The sequence below is a fragment of the Ascidiella aspersa genome, chromosome 9 (genome assembly GCF_963924565.1).
Source record: "Ascidiella aspersa chromosome 9, kaAscAspe10.2, whole genome shotgun sequence".
Lineage (NCBI taxonomy): Eukaryota > Metazoa > Chordata > Ascidiacea > Phlebobranchia > Ascidiidae > Ascidiella > Ascidiella aspersa.
The window spans coordinates 18,201,534-18,219,566 of record NC_139455.1 but is presented as its reverse complement, the minus strand read 5'-3'; the positions used below and the strand labels follow the sequence as shown (position 1 = coordinate 18,219,566).

At 33.4% G+C, this 18,033-nt stretch overlaps 2 protein-coding genes across 2 annotated transcripts; both read left to right on the top strand.

Annotated features, from left to right (window-relative positions):
- Nucleotides 1–58: 58 nt before the first annotated feature.
- Nucleotides 59–8,424, top strand: LOC146133380 (peroxisomal bifunctional enzyme-like). Its single transcript, XM_083396439.1, has 15 exons — nucleotides 59–218; nucleotides 1,132–1,236; nucleotides 1,509–1,609; nucleotides 1,926–2,053; nucleotides 2,696–2,862; nucleotides 3,234–3,393; nucleotides 3,579–3,746; nucleotides 4,556–4,722; nucleotides 5,932–6,093; nucleotides 6,309–6,437; nucleotides 6,610–6,711; nucleotides 6,956–7,101; nucleotides 7,412–7,604; nucleotides 7,782–7,941; nucleotides 8,228–8,424. Exons 1-15 carry the CDS (start codon nucleotides 87–89, stop codon nucleotides 8,404–8,406), a joined length of 2,199 nt encoding a protein of 732 aa, XP_083252565.1. The 5' UTR covers nucleotides 59–86; the 3' UTR covers nucleotides 8,407–8,424.
- Nucleotides 8,425–9,716: 1,292 nt separating this feature from the next.
- LOC146133379 (peroxisomal bifunctional enzyme-like) lies at nucleotides 9,717–17,484 on the top strand. The gene is made up of 15 exons (XM_083396438.1): nucleotides 9,717–9,848; nucleotides 10,190–10,294; nucleotides 10,456–10,556; nucleotides 11,385–11,512; nucleotides 12,324–12,490; nucleotides 12,684–12,843; nucleotides 13,201–13,368; nucleotides 13,753–13,919; nucleotides 13,995–14,156; nucleotides 14,278–14,406; nucleotides 14,639–14,740; nucleotides 15,095–15,240; nucleotides 15,780–15,972; nucleotides 16,773–16,932; nucleotides 17,268–17,484. The coding sequence occupies exons 1-15, from the start codon at nucleotides 9,717–9,719 to the stop codon at nucleotides 17,444–17,446; spliced, it is 2,199 nt and encodes a 732-aa protein (XP_083252564.1). The 3' UTR covers nucleotides 17,447–17,484.
- Nucleotides 17,485–18,033: the final 549 nt, after the last annotated feature.

The window sequence follows — 18,033 nt, the reverse complement described above, 5'->3', positions numbered from 1 at the left end:
TAACCATATAAATAATGATTTCTTAGATTGTTTATTGTTATAGAATCCAGTAGTGTTTTCCAATCTGGGTATAGTCAGCAATCAGCATGACAGCTAAATATCGCATCCAAAATGGTTTTGCTATTATTTCAATTTCAAATCCTCCAACAAATGCACTGAACTATTCTACTAGAAGAGCAATCCTCCAGTGTATTGAGAAGGCAAACATAGATCCAACTGTAAGTCAGGTTCAACTTTCAGCATATACTAAAGTGTACAAACTGCCTTCTAAGATATGATTTTTATTGTCGCTTCTCTTGTATCACCCTTTAACCCCAAATCCTAACCAACTCCTTAACCAAACCTCTCAGCCAACCTTAACTTCTTTCTTTGCACTACCCTTTACGCCGATTGCATTCCACTGCCTTCTAGCAAAAGATCTTTGACATGGAATGCTTGGCAAAAACCATGCCAGTGACATCATTTTGCGTTAATTATTGCTGTGTGACAATGCAAAATAGGCATTAGATGACTTTTTTATTGCAGAGTTTATGTGTAAGACTTCAACAAAAAAATCTTTGGTGGCCACAAATTATAGAATGTTGTTGACCCCCCTATCCACTTTTGCTATTCTAATAATATATAAAAGATTTAAGCATTTTAAATAATTCTAGCTGGACAAGTTATGTCGATGTTAGATGCATTTTTTGTTTGCGTTTTTGTTTTGTGCCTTTTTTCTTCTGTTATATAGTCAACATGACAAGTTCTCACAGAGTTACTTAAAGGGTAACGGGCAGTTATAGTTATTTAACTAATTAAAATATCATCAAAAAAATCACTTAAGCAACTTTCTATTTAGCTATTTTTTAGTGCCCAGCAACAAGCTTTAAATAATGCAAAATAACCAAAAATTATTTGTATATCCTTAAAACTTTTTGCTGCAGACATATTTTGCAAAATGTCAGAAAAGTTTATTGTTAAAAAGCTTTTTCATAAAGCTATTCAATTTGTTAAGGGCCTTTCATTTGTGCATGCTAAATTTGTATGATAATATAGATGAACAAACTTACATTTCATTTATCCGAATAACTGAATAAAAAATGCTATATTTTAAGATCATTCTTTAATTTTTTTTTGTTGTTGTTGTATTAGGTAAGTGGAATAATCATTTGTGGGGATGGGAAAGCATTTTCTTCTGGAGCTGACATTAACGAACTTGTAAAGTATAAATCTTCACGATTTCCTGCTATTATTGATGTAATAATCTGAGTGATTTGTCTTTTAGGCATAGTATTTAGATAGTGTTGGGTTATAAGCCTGGGATAATTCAATAACTGTGATTTTCATAAAAACAGAAAAATAATGTTTGATTGTGATTTGCTTGTTGTTGTTTTTTGGATACCTTTCCAGTAAAATCTATTTTATTCTATTTTATACTTAGCACAAGATTTTTGAGTATTATACGAACTTTTTAAAAATAACTCCAGAGTTCAGGGGTTGGATATATTAATTGCTTTTGGCTCGTTTAGGTTGTGGAAAGACTTGAATCATCCTCAAAACCAACAATTGCAGCTATTCACAACTTTGCGTATGGAGGTGGACTTGAGTTAGCCCTCGGTTGTCATTATAGGTAAATGGGTTTCGTTTTTTGAAGTCTTTTAATTTTTTAACATTGATAAATATAATCCAGTTACTTTACAAAGTAGCTAGCAGTTTGTAAAAACACAGAATGCTAAGTTAATGATTTACATCAGAATAGAGGCATTGCTTAAGAAAGCTATGCTTTTATATAATATACATATACTATTTTGTAGCTATTTGAGATAAATGTAAATAACAATACTAACATCATGTCAGGGCAAAGTATATAGATACAACTGAAAACTTAAGCACAATTTTCAAGATTTAGTTTTCATCTTGGTATGCTTTTTTAAATTTCTGTTAAGGGTTGCTGAGGCTGAAGCCCGGTTTGCTCTTCCAGAAGTGAAGATTGGTATCCTTCCTGGGGCTGGGGGGACCCAACGACTGCCCCGGGTAATTCCCATTGACCAAGCACTAAAGTGGTTTATATATGGTAAGCATCTAAAAAATTCTGCACAATATTTTTTTAAATATATGCTTTTGTTGTCAACTGATTGACTTTAGTAAAATTAAAGGGATTGTTTTCTATCTTTGAGTAGACTAGTGTTGCATGCTTATGCAATCCTTGAAAGTAATGTCTTACTTTATAAAGTTATTTATTTAGAGATTTTATTGCAGTCATTGTGTAAATAGGGATTCTTTGCAAGACAATCATTGTTTCACAATCTACATGCTACCGACCAGTCTTTAGCATTTCTTGTAATCATCAATATAATTATATGTGTTTTGCATTATTACCCAAAATTGACTTTTTATCATATTTGGCGTACTAAGCTGTGAATGCTGTTAGGTTAAGGTAGAGCATAACATGCATCCCTGTAAAGTTAAACATTAACTTTCGGGAATTTGGTGTCAGCTAACATTGCTATATATCTTTAAATTGATCAGTTGCATGTCAGGCCACAATTGCACATTTTATATGAATATTCAAATTTATGGTTACAAATGTACGTTCTTAGTCCAAGAGATCTCCGCAATCTAATTCATAGCAATATAGTTACTGAATTTTTTAATGAAATTCTTAGATACAAATTATGTTTTTTTTCTGTATTTATTTTTTTATATTTTTTCCTAGGTAAAGAGAATTCAGCCATAGTTTCACATGCCTATGGTCTTATAGATGTCCTTACAACTGGAAAACACACTCTTATCAATGAAGCTATCGGACTTTTAAAGAACAGACAAAATGAAAACCTTAATGAACGTAGAATTTCTTTGCTGCCAATTAAAAATCCTGAGAGTGTGAGTAACAGATTGTGAAGTCACTATAGCACAATATCTGTACTGCATTAAAGTATGTTACTTTATATTTATTACAACACATCAACATAATAAAGTTTATTGTGTAATTAGGCTATCATATATTCTAACAATAACAAATTATGTCATCATTAATGATGTTCTAAGTAGAATACCCAAGTTTTATTAAATATTAGGCTTTCCAATCTGAAATGTTGACTAAATACCACACTAAATAAAATATTGAAAGCAATCTTGAGAAATATTTCTTTATAGCAATGGGTGCTTATTCAAATTTGCCACTTTTATATAAAAAAATTAGGCTGCATTTAATTCACAAACAAAAACGTTTTAGCTAAAAAAAATTTTTTCAGACAGGAGCAATAGACACAATCTCAAAATCACTTACAGAGAAGTATCGTGGTGCTACTGCGCCTAATATTTGTTTTCATGCTGTAACCTTTGGTTGTGCAATGCCCTACAGACAAGGTCTTTTGCATGAAAAAACCTGTGCAAAACTTCTGGCGAATTCGGGTAAATCTTTTCTAAATGTATACACCTTATTCACAAATTTGTTGCAACAAGCTTTATTAACTTAAGTTAAATGCTATGTTCTATCAAATAGCAGCCATTGGTTGCTTAAGGACAAACTAATAAATAAACCAATTGACAGCTGAACATTTCCACCTTAGTCAATGGTTTATTCCTCAATTTTTTAGATCAATCTCGTGCTATGATTCATTTGTTTTTCGCCCAGCGGGTTTGCAACCAGTGGCAGATGCCAGGAATGAATTACAGTGGGGTTACACCCCAAGATGTAAAATCATTTGCTGTCATTGGTCTTGGTACAATGGGCCGGGGAATTGCATTGTCTCTGCTACGAAAAGGTGCAGTTATCTGATTATATTAATTTGAATCAATGGGATTACAAGATTAGCTTGAATTGTTTGGGTTACTAAGGTTAATATCACTGATTTTTTCGGTTACCTCTAACCCCGTGTTTGAACCAAAACCTGAACCCCCCTAACTTTTCTGGTGTTTGTGTAGAACCAACTAAAATATTTTGGCTGGAGTAATCTTAAAGATCTAAGTCACAGTAACTGTCTTTGAACCTATGATTAAACCAAGGGGTTACCAAATTTTTTTTCATCGAGGGGCAAGGCCTTGATAACTTAACTGGCTGGCATTCGCGGACAGGATAACTGTAAAAAAATTGAAGATTGCATGTAAGATTTAAAATTTTGTACTTGACCTTATTTGACCTAATTATTACCAAACAAAGAAAAACCTAAAACAAATATTTATCAAAATATATAGTGTGCTATATAAAAATTGTCGTAATGTTTATTATTTTTTCAAATTTTAGTTTGTATTTGCATCTCCCAAACATTTCTGCTTATAAAGTATTAATGACCTTATTTGCGATCATTTTAGAGATATGCTGTGGGCCAGACAAATGAACTGACCGAATCTGGTTCATGGCAGTAGTTTGGTGACCTTTGTTCTAAGGGTCAATTTTCCATTTATAGTTTACAAGAAAAAATTAAATATAATTTTTTTGTCAGGCTTTTAAAACTGTTTTTGTCAGATATATCTTAAAATCCATTTTTTATTTGTGGCTGAAGTATGTACTGTCAAGGGTTTCAAACTAATTTAAAAGATGCTGTAGATAACCCTGTACACTTTTTAATCTTAGCTTTTCCGGTCTATGTGCTTGAAGACACAAAAGATGCATTGCAGATAGGTGTGACTTACATAAAGGACACACTTGACCGAATGATGAAAAGGAAGCAGCTTACCTCTGACCAAGGAATTTTTCTTAAGAGCTGCATAAGACCAACATCAAACTACAATGATTTAAAGGTGGAGAATTAAAAGAATTTTTGTAAACAATAAGGCACAGTTTGGGAAATGCTTTTTTGTTTCAGATCAGATGCTTGCCAAAATTTGTTTTTATAAAGATGTATCATGGGAAAACAGGGTATAAATGTTAAATTTTAGGGGATAGGTATGTACGCTGTACAGTTTTGTATAGTAATACACAACTTTTTGTAAGCAGACTTGGACAACTAGATTTATTTTAGTTATTGAAATTAAATTAGAATTAAAATTAGAGCATTTTAGTTTTTCTAAATTAGATTACAATTAGAATTATATCGTTTTGAGTTTTCTCAAATTAGATTAGAATTAGAATTACCGAATTCCTAAAATATGAAGTTTCAACTAGAATTGGAACTAGAATCACATTTAATTATTTACAAACAATTTAATTTAATCGTAATTTATTCTTATGAGAACGTGAATGGTAGTTATGTATGTGCTAATTTTTATGCCTTTTAATGTTTTTTAGACTGTAAAAATACATACAAGACGTTCCAACCAAAAAATTATAATTGAAATTCTGTGTTTAAGCTGAGAGACTAAAAATGCTGTTGGAGAAAGTAGCATTTTTGGTAAAATCCGAATTAGATTAGAATTAGAATTAGACCATTTAAGCAATTCACAAACTAGATTAGAATTAGAATTAGCCGCATTTTGCTCTAATTTAATGAATTAGAAAACTAGAATTATCTAGTTGTCCAAGTCTGTACTGTAAGTGGTACAAATTAAAGATAGAGATAATTGTGTATGATCAATCTCATACATTTTTACATCCTGTTTTTTGTTTTGTCCTGAATCCTTAAAATGTATGTTTTGTAAAGATGCATCACCGCATTCACAGAACTATAAACTGAATTTAAATGTAAGGGAAATCATTTTCGTGGAACACATGATATCTAAAATGTGTCTATCCTTATATATTCATGTATTGCTTGATTTAAAAGTTGTCAGTCAACCGATTGTAAAATAGGCAGCCTTTAATTTTTTTAGAGTTGTCTTAAATTTGGCACTTATAAAACATAAGTTGTAATGGAACATTTTGTCTTATTTTCCAGGGCTTTTTCTAGACTTACAACTGCAGGTAGTTTTAACAGCTGTCCCTAAAGTGTATTATAAATAATGGAAATGCTTACAGGACCACCGTGTGCATTTTACTAGTATAATTGTTAAATATGCAATGTTTTTCTATAGGATGTTGATATGGTTGTTGAGTGCGTGTTTGAGGATTTGGAATTAAAGAAGGAAATATTTTCCAAACTGGATAAGGTCTGCAAACAATCTGCCATTCTAGCAAGTAACACAAGTGCATTGGACATTGATGATCTTGCAAGTGCAACATCCAGACCACATAAGGTGGGAAAACTGAAATAATTTCTATTATACAACTGCAGTGACTAATATATACAAAAGGTTTAACTATGTCTAAACTTACATATGCTTAAAATTATTCAACTTAACTTTAGCAATATTACCCTTTTTCTTCGTCCTAATTTAAAGATTAATTTGACATTGATGAATCACCACCTGACCAGGTAAAAACTGCATCTAAAAAGTTGTATTTTCATCAGGTTCTTGGAATGCACTTCTTTTCCCCAGCCCACCTTATGCCACTCTTGGAAAATGTGTATGGTGATAAGACATCACCAGTTACTGTGGCTACTGCCATGACCATTGGAAAGGAAATTGGAAAAACACCAGTATGTTTGCAAACTTCAGTTGTAAAAATATAATTACTTGATGTTGTTGATTTTTTCAAGAAAAACACAAATTTGATAAAACTTTTTGTTTCTATTTTTTGGATATACTAATCAGCTATATGATTTACATTGGAAGTATTAGAAAGATTTTTAAAAATGGATGTTTTTACAGGTTCTTGTTGGAAATTGTCGAGGTTTTGTTGGTAACCGAATGTATGATTTGTACATGTCAGGAAGCGATTACCTGTTGGAAGAAGGGGCATACCCTGAAGAGGTGGGTTTAAATTAAATTGTTATGAATGGCAACCGCCAAAAACGACTTAACATATGAAAAAATGCTTTCCAAATCGTCCTAGGTCTACTGCCTTTATTTATGTTGGGACTATAGTGCTGTGATTTTGTTAATTATTTTGGTGAAATTTTACAATAATACACAGTGTACATATTGCTATCTTACTAACCATTGGTTTAGATAGAGCAATAAACAACCTTCTTAAGCAATTTTCACTCTTTTGAAGGTGGATGAGGCTCTTCGTATGTACGGTTTTGCAATGGGACGCTACCAAGTGGGAGATTTGGCTGGAAATGATGTCACATATCGAGTGAGACAAAGTGTGGGCCTTACAGCCAAACAACAGCCTAATACCACCCCGGAAAATAGCAGGTATTAGGACTAGATAGTTTTTAACTTTAATTTAGGTGTGTATGTAAAAATATATATTTAAAAGTATTTCAAAAAACACTGAAAAAAAGCATTTTAATTGTACCTGTAATAAGTTTAGTTAAATTCAGATTGATGATCATAAAAAAACCTAGTGTCCCAGAGTGTAAAACCCCTGTATTAAGTAAAGTAAATATAAACTAAATATAAAAACATGATTAATTTTAGTACAAGTTGTTACTGTATACAGTATTTAATAACAAATTAGGATAATATATCTTTTGATTAATAAGGTTGTTGTTTATTTTTACAGAAATGGAAAAAGGTACTGCCCGCTGTGTGATTATCTGGTGGAGTCTGGCCGGTATGGATACAAATCCAATTTAAAAGGATGGTTTGATTACAAGTTACCAGAATTAGAGCCAATTCCAAGTCCAATTGTCAAGAAAATGATCGATGACTACAGAGGAAGAATTGGAGTAGTACCAAGAAAAATCCACCCTGAGGTAAGGTTTCAAATGTGATTAAAACTATGGACATCAATTATTAGCCTGGTTATTCTTTTAAATTATGTCTTGCTGAAATATGTACTGCTACCATTTTATATTAATTTCTAATTTATGTTTTATCTCACATTTTTTGTGACTTTCGGATTTCTTGTTTAAACCTCAATATCTTTCCAGGAAATTATTGAGAGGATGCTTTACCCCATGATTAATGAGGGTTTTCGAATCCTTGAAGAAGGAATTGCAATCAGGCCTTCCGACATTGACGTAGTTTGGTTGAATGGATACTCCTGGCCAAGGCACACTGGTGGCCCTATGTTTTATGCTCACACTGTTGGTATGTTAGCTCCTTCTGTAAACACTGTTTTACAGTATATGGCTAGACTTTCTACTTTAAGACAATAAATGTTTCATGAAAATTGTGCCGATTTGTTTCACTCTTTAAATACAACACAATATTGCTGGGAACCTGGTAATTCAGTTCTAGATAAAGTTCACTGTATGTTTATGACCAATTACCATGCATGTAAGTTTCTAGTCATAGTAAACTTTCCTTTTGCTTCTTAGTTCGTGGATTTAAATGATTAGACAGATATTTGTTAAAAGGTCTAAATTTTTTTTAGGTCTGCCCCATGTCCTTGAGGTTGTCAAAAAGTACTGGAATAAATCCAACTTCAATGAAGATCGTTGGAGGCCGAGTCGCCTGCTGAGGCACCTAGTTGAAAACTATGGTAACCCTCACATTAATGATTGGATGAAACTGACTGAACTTGAAGTTTCTATGTGGAAAAGTTCATTGTAATGATTTTATATGAAAAAAGTTTCTCTGTATTTCTTGCTGAAAACAACATGTTCCACAATGACTTAACAGCATAAATTGCTTGAGAGCCTAATAGGTTCACAATTGTTTTAAAATACATTGTATTTTTAAGTTTAATAGTGTTTTTAAATGTTCTTCAAAAAGTGTATAAATCTTGCTCCTATTTTTCTAAATATGTTTTCTTTATTACATGCAATTGGTACTATGTTTGTCACGCAATTCTGTCAATCTTATTATAGGTGGTGTAGCGGTTCAGTTATCTTAATTATTTTGTTATCGAGACATTTATTGGATATTGATCATATATTGGTTTAAAGCCTAGCAATTGGGATTGACAAGGTTTATGCATTACTATTTTATTTTTCTCTTGCCATGTCGTAACTTTTAATAAGTATAAAGAAATTATATGAAATTTTGATTTGATTAATATAATCCATCGAAACTTTCTTAAAATATCTGCTAATGCATTGTTGTGATTTTTAATGAAAAATAACTTGTTAAATGCCCAGGTAAACATTCCTAGAATGATGTTGAACATCTAATTTGGTAACTGTAAAGATGTTTAGAGGCCTAGTCGCCTGCTGAAAATTATGGCTGCCCAGTACCCTCAATAATAATTGGATGAAACTGTCTTGAACTTGGAAGTTTCTATGTAGAGAAGTTCATTGTAATAAAATTTTCTCATTGTAACCCATTCTTGTGCTTAACTTGAGTACGCTGCTTGTATTTCTTTTTTGTAATTTGGTGTAGTGTTTGGTGATCTTTGAAAGCTGTAAAAAAAGTTTCTAGGTATTTTTTGTTAAAAATGCAAGTATTATGATGACTAAACAGCATAAATTGCTTTACAGCCTTTTAAGTTTGGATTTTTATAAATGCATTTGATTTATTAATGTGTTTTTTTGTTTTTAAGTGTTTCAACTAAAAGTGTATAAATTTTGCTTTCGTTTTTATAATCATGTTTTCTTAATTATATACGTTTAGTGCAATCATTGCCATGCAATTATATCAATCTTATTATATGTGCAATGTACCACCTTTAAGTTTTCTTATTTCTTTTCGTTTCCCACATCATTTTGTTTAAGGGTCTTAATTGTTTTTTCACTAGAAAATACTGATTTTAAGCATTTGTTCTGTTGCCTTTACATAGATGTATTTAATGTTACCCGATAAAAAGAGCTACTTTCTTGACTAAATTTTATGTCCTGCATTGCTTTGCATTTCGATTTTTATGACGCTTTCGTTTACGCTACGTTCAGTTTTAGAATCTTAGGTTGCATGTGCGGTAGGTAAAAATGGCTGCTGAATACAGGATTCAGAACGGTGTCGCTGTGATTTCAATCAACAACCCTCCCGTAAATGCACTTAGCAGACCAACAAGGCAAGCAATCGTTCAATTCATTGAAAAGGCTAATGAAGATCCGATTGTAAGTTTTTAAATTGTTGTAAATAAATATATATGCTAGTTAAAATTTATTATTTAGAAACTCTGATTTAAATGTAATTAAGGGCTACTTTGGACATGAATTTATCGAGATGTTTACCAAAGAAGTTCTCATAAAAACTTTAAGCAAAACAATATGTTAATCAGAGTCAAACAATTAATTAAATTCGGGCCGTATATAATATATATACTTTACATAATAGTAAATGCTGTAAGAAAATGCTGAAACTGTGCCATAAGAATCCGATTTAGTAAATAAATGGCTTTATGGATATGCTGTTTGTATTATTACTAAATTTGTACCTTGGTTACTCTCTCATAAAGGTTGAGGGCATTGTTCTTTGTGGCAACGGGAAAACATTTTCTGCTGGGGCTGACATAACAGAGTTTGGCACAAACGAACCTGCTGCCTACCCAAGCCTCATTGACGTAAGAAAGTGTTTTAGGCTATACCACCCAATGTTTTAAGTAAGATTTATAAGCACATAATATTTCAATAAGATGTATTGCTTAACAAGAATATTTTACTTGCTTTTAAATAATTTTTGGTAATATTTTAAAGGTCTCAGTCTCTATAACTATATTTATAGATAGTGGCAATCTTGGAGGAATCTAAGAAAGAAACGGTTGCTGCTATCCACAACTTTGCTTTCGGAGGTGGCCTAGAGTTGGCTCTTGGATGTCATTATCGGTAGACATTTTTTTGTCACTTTGGAACAACCTTTCTTAACCTAGGGCAGTGGTTCTTAACCAAGGTTCGATGCAGCTGTTTCAAGGGTTCGGCGAGAACTTCCTCTGAAACATTAATGCTGTTATTTTAGGCTAAATTTCCTCTTTTATGTGCCAAGGTGTCATGTAATGTTATAAATTGCAAGTTTGGGCAATTTAACCTAAATGTAAGTTTATAATTTGATTATACCCAGTTTCAGCTGCTAGGAGGAAGAAACGAATACTGAGCGAAAATTTGGGGTTCGACGAACGCTTGCAGAATAACATAGGGGTTCGACAGGTTACCAAAGGTTAAGAACCACTGACCTAGGGTAAATTTACCCCCAGGGGGTAAATGAGCTATCAATCAAAATATCCGCATAAGTTGGCAGGTCAAAAAAAAATTGTGCCAGCTGTAGGTATTGGTAGCTTACTTTCCTAGTTCAGATTAACTGCCAATTCGAAGCTAGTCTAGCCTATTGATTCTTTATCGTCTAGTGTCGGTAAAGTTATGCTTCGCTAATTGATACTTTTTATCTCTTAGTTACTTCATTGTTACGTCATGTATAAGCACCATTATATATATTGGGGGTAAATGTGACATTCGTCTTTGCTAAAAGGGTAAAACATACCAAAAAGGTTAAGAACCCCTGCTTTAGAAACACAACTCAACCGCCATTCGCTGAAACACGTTAGATAATTATTTTTTTTAGCTTATATCGAGTTTTATGTGCTGCAAATTGCAAGTTTGCTCTTAACCTTCCAATGAAACTTTGATACAGTTATTGTATTTTTTATTGAATACTCACAGAGTTGCTGAGGCCGGGGCCAAGTTTGGATTTCCGGAAGTGAAGCTGGGTATTCTTCCTGGAGCCGGAGGAACCCAAAGGTTACCTCGGGTCATACCTATCGACCATGCTTTGCAGTGGATTGTATATGGTAAATGACGTAATACAATATAGTGTATTTTTAAATTGATTCTCACCTTTGTGGTTTGGGGTGCATGGAAATTTTGCAAGATGTCGTTTCAAAATACGTCATAACGTGAGCTAACTTTACTAAAGCTCCTGTTAATTGTTTGATTCAATCGATAAAAATTCTAATAGAAAAGGAGCTGTGACGCATTGAGCGCACAAAATATTAACACATTTCTGGATATGTACAATTTATCAAGATGATCATGTAATTTTAAAACAAACTTATACATTTGACCAGAAAATAACATTCGTACAAGCACATTAAAAAAATGTGTATAGATTAAGTGTGTAAAACTTTATAGAAAATGTCATGATTTGCACGGTGCCTTTGGTCTTCCTTTAAATCTGACTTGAACATAATACGAAGCCAATTGAAAATTCTCACAGGTTTTTAAAATGAAAAAATATATAGATTTATGGCGTCGTGTCCCTCCCCTGGAAAATCTAAACCTAATAATTTTAAAAACATTTGCTGTTTATTAATCAGGTAGTCTTGATTTATTCTTTTAATGAAAGGCGTACGCCAGTGTTTCTCAAACCTTCATCAAAGCGACTTAAATACAAAGCATATACTTAACAGCTAAGCTGTGTCGAACCAATTATGTTAACTGAACTTTCTACAAGCCAAAATGTAAAGACGCGTTGTTTCAGAAAAAAATGGCTTTGTCACCTGCTTTTTTCTATACTTGGTTCATAAATTTAAATTTTTGGAGTGTTTAAATTATCAATATTTATAAAACCATATATATCAGTATAACATTTTGCTTCTTCAGGAAAGGAAAGCTCTGCCAGAACAGCGCATGATCTTGGTCTTGTTGATTTGCTGGTGAAGGACAAAAAAGACCTTTTACATGAAGCAATTAAATATGCAAAGGCGAAAAGCCAAGAAGGTCTTGATGCAAGGCGTATTTCTTTACTTCCAGTTAAAAAAGAAGAAAAGGTTTCTAGCTCTTTGACTAATTTTGAAAATAAGATGATAAATATTTATTTTGTAAATAGCAGACAAAGCATTAATTTCGACTGCATTAAGTAGAATATTTATTGTATAAATATTAGACAAAGCATTAAGTAGGACTGATTTAAACTATTTTATTTTCATTAATTCAAATATACTTTGCAATATATCAATGCAGCTTGGAGCTGTGGATAAAATATCTAAATCGCTGACCGACAAGTACAGAGGTGCTGTGGCTCCGAACGTTTGTTACCATACTGTTCTGTTTGGTTGCAAATTGCCATATAAACAAGGGATTCTGCATGAGAGAAGGGGATTTGAACTGCTTGTAAAATCAGGTAAGTCGAGGACTGAAACACCATACAGGTTCTAATGTGGTTTACTGCAATATATTTCTGAAGCATCACGTTAGATATTGTAACCGGCCTAAACCTATATGTACTATAAAGATGAAGCACGTAGGTAAATAAAGTCTTAATACTTAAACAGAACGTAAATATTATAATACTCTTTTGTATGTGGATTTAGATTTTGTTATGTTGCATCATTTTTAATTTTTAATCCTTACATCATACTTTTTTTAATTGTTGTCTTAAACATCAATTCATTTCGATAGAATCTGTGACAATTTCTAACAGATTTAGATATTTCAAAGTTTTTTAAAGCTAAAGAACTCCCTTTTTCTTTTTTTACAGACCAGTCACGGGCTTTGATTCATGCTTTTTTTGCCGAGCGAGTTTGCAACAAATGGAAGATGCCAGGAATGAATTATTCCGGCGTAAAGCCCCAAGATGTGAAAGAGTTCGCTGTTGTTGGACTAGGGACGATGGGCAGAGGAATAGTATTGGCGCTTCTAAGGAAAGGTATATCAGTTTTACGAGTGGTTACACGAGTTGCAGACTACTTTTGAAGCTTTAAGATGCTTTTAATTCTACCATATTTCCCTCTTTGGAAAATGTGAGAAACTTTCTTTATTAAAATCAACAATTAACATTTTTGTTTTGCGAACTGCTTAAAAAAGCTTCAAGCCACTTTTAATTCTACCACGTTCCCTGTTATATTTCAAAATATATTCTTTATTGAAATTAACAAGTTACATTTTTGTTTCGCAAATTTCTTTCCAGCTCTACCATATTTTACTGTTTATTGGTAAACTAAGAGCTTCAAAAACTATATAATTGTTGTTCACAACTTTTTATTGGACCATTCAAACTGGCTGTGTAATGGTGTAATTAAATAAATTGCAGGGTTACCCGTCTATGTGCTGGAAGACACCGAGGCCGCCTTACAGAATGGCGTCAAGTATATCAATGCCACACTTGACCGGATGGTGGGGAGAAAGCAACTTACTCATGCTCTGGGAATGTATCTTAAATCTTGTGTCAGGCCGACTTCGAATTATAACGACCTTAAGGTAGTCTTTGTACCTGCTATTTTTTCTCGGTTTGTATTGCCCAATGAATAGTTTAAACCTTGGTATTTCCAATAGGATGTTGATATGGTGATTGAGTGTGTCTTTGAATCCATGGAATTGAAGAAGAAAATTTTCACCAAATTGAATAAAGTATGCAAGAAAACTGCGATCCTGGCAAGCAACACCAGTACCCTGGACATCAACGAAATTGCAAGCGTAACGTCTATACCTCATAAGGTTTGCATTGTTTATTGTTTCCCCTGTTTTTTGTCTAAAATAGCCTATAAACATTGAGAGCCAGTTGTTTAAACCCTTTAGTTGGGGAATTCAATTTTGATATTTTCATTTTGTAATATAGGTGATTGGTGTGCACTTTTTTGCCCCAGCCCACCTCATGCCACTTTTGGAGAACATCTATGGCGATAAGACTTCGCCTGTCGTGGCAGCAACTGCTATGACCATTGGAAAGGAAATTGGAAAAAATCCTGTAAGACAAGATAAGTTTGATACAATTTCTTAACTACGAAAACTATATAATTCGCCCATGGAAAAACGTCTATAGTGAAGTAGTAAAATAAAACCACTTTATATCTGACAGTATTCCTGTCAGTTGCTGAAAAAGTTTCCTCATTTGTGATAAAAAGCTATAAATCGTCAGTTGAAGTAGTGCCCTCAGATGAACTTTGTGGCCAAAGCTAATCAACTGTAATTTTGTTTAGGTGCTAGTCGGAAATTGCCCAGGCTTCGTTGGAAATCGCATGTATTTCTTTTATACGGCCGAAAGTGATTACTTGTTGGAAGAAGGGGCATATCCTGAAGAGGTATTCTATTTGAAAATTATAATATTTAAACTTTTGCAAAAGTTTATTATGCCAAACTAAGTAGTTCTTAGTTTTAACGTTGGTTTCTATAATATTAACTACAACAATTTTGTTTTAAATCATGTACATTGTACACATTCATGTGGACGCGGGGGTGTCTTTTTGTGGCATGTCTCTAAATTTAATTTTTATTTCCTTACAAACTAAATGTACATTACTTGAATGCGAACGAAGAAAAAAGTTTGTAATTAATTAATTTAATAGGATTTGTAATGGAGATCGTTAACACAATTTAATAGCTATTTTGATACTTTGTATTCAAAAGTTTTTTTCTTATTTAAAATCACCGAAAAGATTGACACCGTTCTCCGTCTTTATGGATTTGCAATGGGACGCTACCAAGTGGGCGATTTGTCCGGAAATGACGTTGGATATCGCGTCAGGCAAGGCCTTGGACTGACAGCGAAGCAGCAACCTGTTGGCACCACAGAAAACAGGAGGTAATTTTTGCTGTGGTCTTATTTTTAATTTAATTGAATAGTACGTTACTCGAAACAGTAACACATTTACTAAAATTACGAAACACCTTCATTCTAGGCTGCAAAACTATACTATTAGTTATAAGAAGGCTGTTAAACCCTTCTGAGGTAGAGCGGGTAAATATCAAAATATTTTATTTTTATTTTAGACAAGTTACAGCTGGTGAAATATGCTAAATTTTTCTTTGTGGAGGATTTTTAACAAAACGGTAAACACAGAACTTAGTGCACAGTAAATCATGTTTTTAAACCTTTGTTTGTCTGTCCAGTGTCCATACTTACATAAATACCGACGTTACTTGTTTCTTCCATCCAATTACAAAAAAAAACAAAAATGACTATTAAAAACATTGTTAACTGTCATTATAGGTAATTCTGCCGAGACATGCGGTTAGTAATACATAGGTTAAATTAGTCCATATTAGAACATGTGTAATTAAAAACGCATCTTTCAGCAAGCCAAAAAATCAACATGTAATACATTTTTGAATGGTTTGCAGAGGAAACAAAAGGTACTGTCCACTCTCGGATTATCTGGTCGAATCTGGCCGCAGTGGCTATAAAACCGACTTAAAGGGTTGGTTTGATTACAAAACCCCCGAACTGATGCCAATTCCGAGCCCAGTCGTCCGAAAAATGATCGACGACTACAGGAAAAGAATTGGAGTTGTTCCACGAAAAATCAACTCCGAGGTAGGTAGACGTTTATTTTTACCTTTGAGTTCAAAGTTTGAACAAACTTCACTGGAACGATTTATTATTTTCAATCATTTTCATAGGTTGCTTGCACAAATGTTTTTAAACCTTGTTCAAAATTTACCAAATGTCATGTATGTCAACTTGGGATGTCCGAAAATGTTGGATCGTAACCTTTACCTGATTACAAGTGATAGTGTTGGTTCCGATAGTCTGGTCGAATTGGTGTCGACCCAATACTGAATTAATTTCTGCATTACAGCTGTTTTTGCGATCTAACTTAGCGTTCTACTTTAAAATGTAGCGTAATATAACTGATGGTGAATAGACTTTCCAACGCAAAAACAAATTTCGGCGCAGTACCATCCAAACATGATAACCACTTTTGGCCAATTTGCAGATTTGACAATAGTTATGAGTTATGGCGCGTAATTTGGTATCTAGTCGGATCGTGGTAGTATTGACCCAAATGTCAGGTATCGTATGGGGAAAAACAAATTTATTCTACCGACATTTAAATTATATCAAAGCGACCTCTCAAAAAACGACATTTTTTCTGCAAGAATTTTCAGAAAAAAAAAAACACTTTTGCTACAAAGATTACATAAATATAATAACATTTAGTAATTGGTTAAATATATCTATATTAGACCATGTGTAATTCAAAACGCGCCTTGCAGCAACCAAAAAAAAAAAAACATGTTAATACATTTTAAATGGTTTGCGGAGGAAACAAAGGGCACCGTATTGCAGCAAGCCAAAAAATTCTCTTACACGCCCAATAACAATCATTGCAGGAGATTTTGGAAAGGATGCTCTACCCGCTGATCAACGAGGGTTTTCGAATCCTTGAGGAAGGAATCGCTTCCAGGCCTTCCGACATCGACGTCATCTGGATGAACGGCTACGCCTGGCCGCGCCACACCGGCGGTCCAATGTTTTACGCGTACACCGTTGGTGAGCGAAAAATGTGCCTAAATTAGGGCTTGCCAAACTTCTCAGTTGGCTGACCTTTTTAGTTTATTAAACTTTCAGTGGCCGTTTTGGTATAACAGTGGCAAACAAAACGTTTCTCCGGTATCGAAATTCGGTTTTTGCATTTCAATTTTTTCCTATTATTCAATGTTTTTGGTCATATGCACTATTTGACAGAATAAATAAAATGCACAACACTGGTAATACTCGGTTTCCACTTGGTCTTATGAAATAAAAACTTTTCGGACACCTGGTTAGTGTGCTGTCCCATGATCGCCAAAACTGCTGAGTTTGACTTCAAAGTTCTGTTCAAACAGGCTTGCCGCGCGTTCTCGAAGTCGTTCGAAAGTTCTGGAAACAGTCAAACTTCAACGAGGACCACTGGAGGCCGAGTCGTATGCTAGAGCATCTCGTCGAGAATTACGGAAGTCCACACATAGACGACTGGATGCGTTTGACCGAGGTCGAAGCGTCCAACTGGAGAAGCTCGCTTTAACCTATTCTCGTTCCTAACTTGCGTACGCTGCTGGTAATTTTTTTCTCTTAATTTTTTTTTCTAATTCGCTTTGGTTTTATTAAACCTTAAATTGCAAACAGCTTGTTGGAAAAGACTATATGTGTTGGTAATTTTTTAGCCCCAATGTATAACTTATGCATTTTTTTGCAAGGGGTCGGAAATTTATTTTTTAATCGCGAAACATTTCTGTGCTCCTCAGCTGAGAATTCCAGTTACCTGAATAGCCGCGCACAGAATAAACAACATTCTTGTTCACCCTCAAAGTGTTTTTATTGTAATACTTTTAAATACAGTATTAGAAAATAGTGCTTAAAATCTTGATGTGATCAATTTTGTAAGTAATACTTATAAATGTGAAACAAAAAAAGCTAAATCTCCCTTTTATTAATTATGTTTAGTTTGTTCAAATGTGTAATTTTAAAATATGCAAACCTTATAACAATTGCAATATTTTTCCTCGTGTTATATAAAAGCGTGTTCAATTAATTGCAATAAAATTCAGCATCGTACCAAATTTAAATTTTTCGTGCTTACATAGCTACAGTTCATAAAATAACTATTTAAGG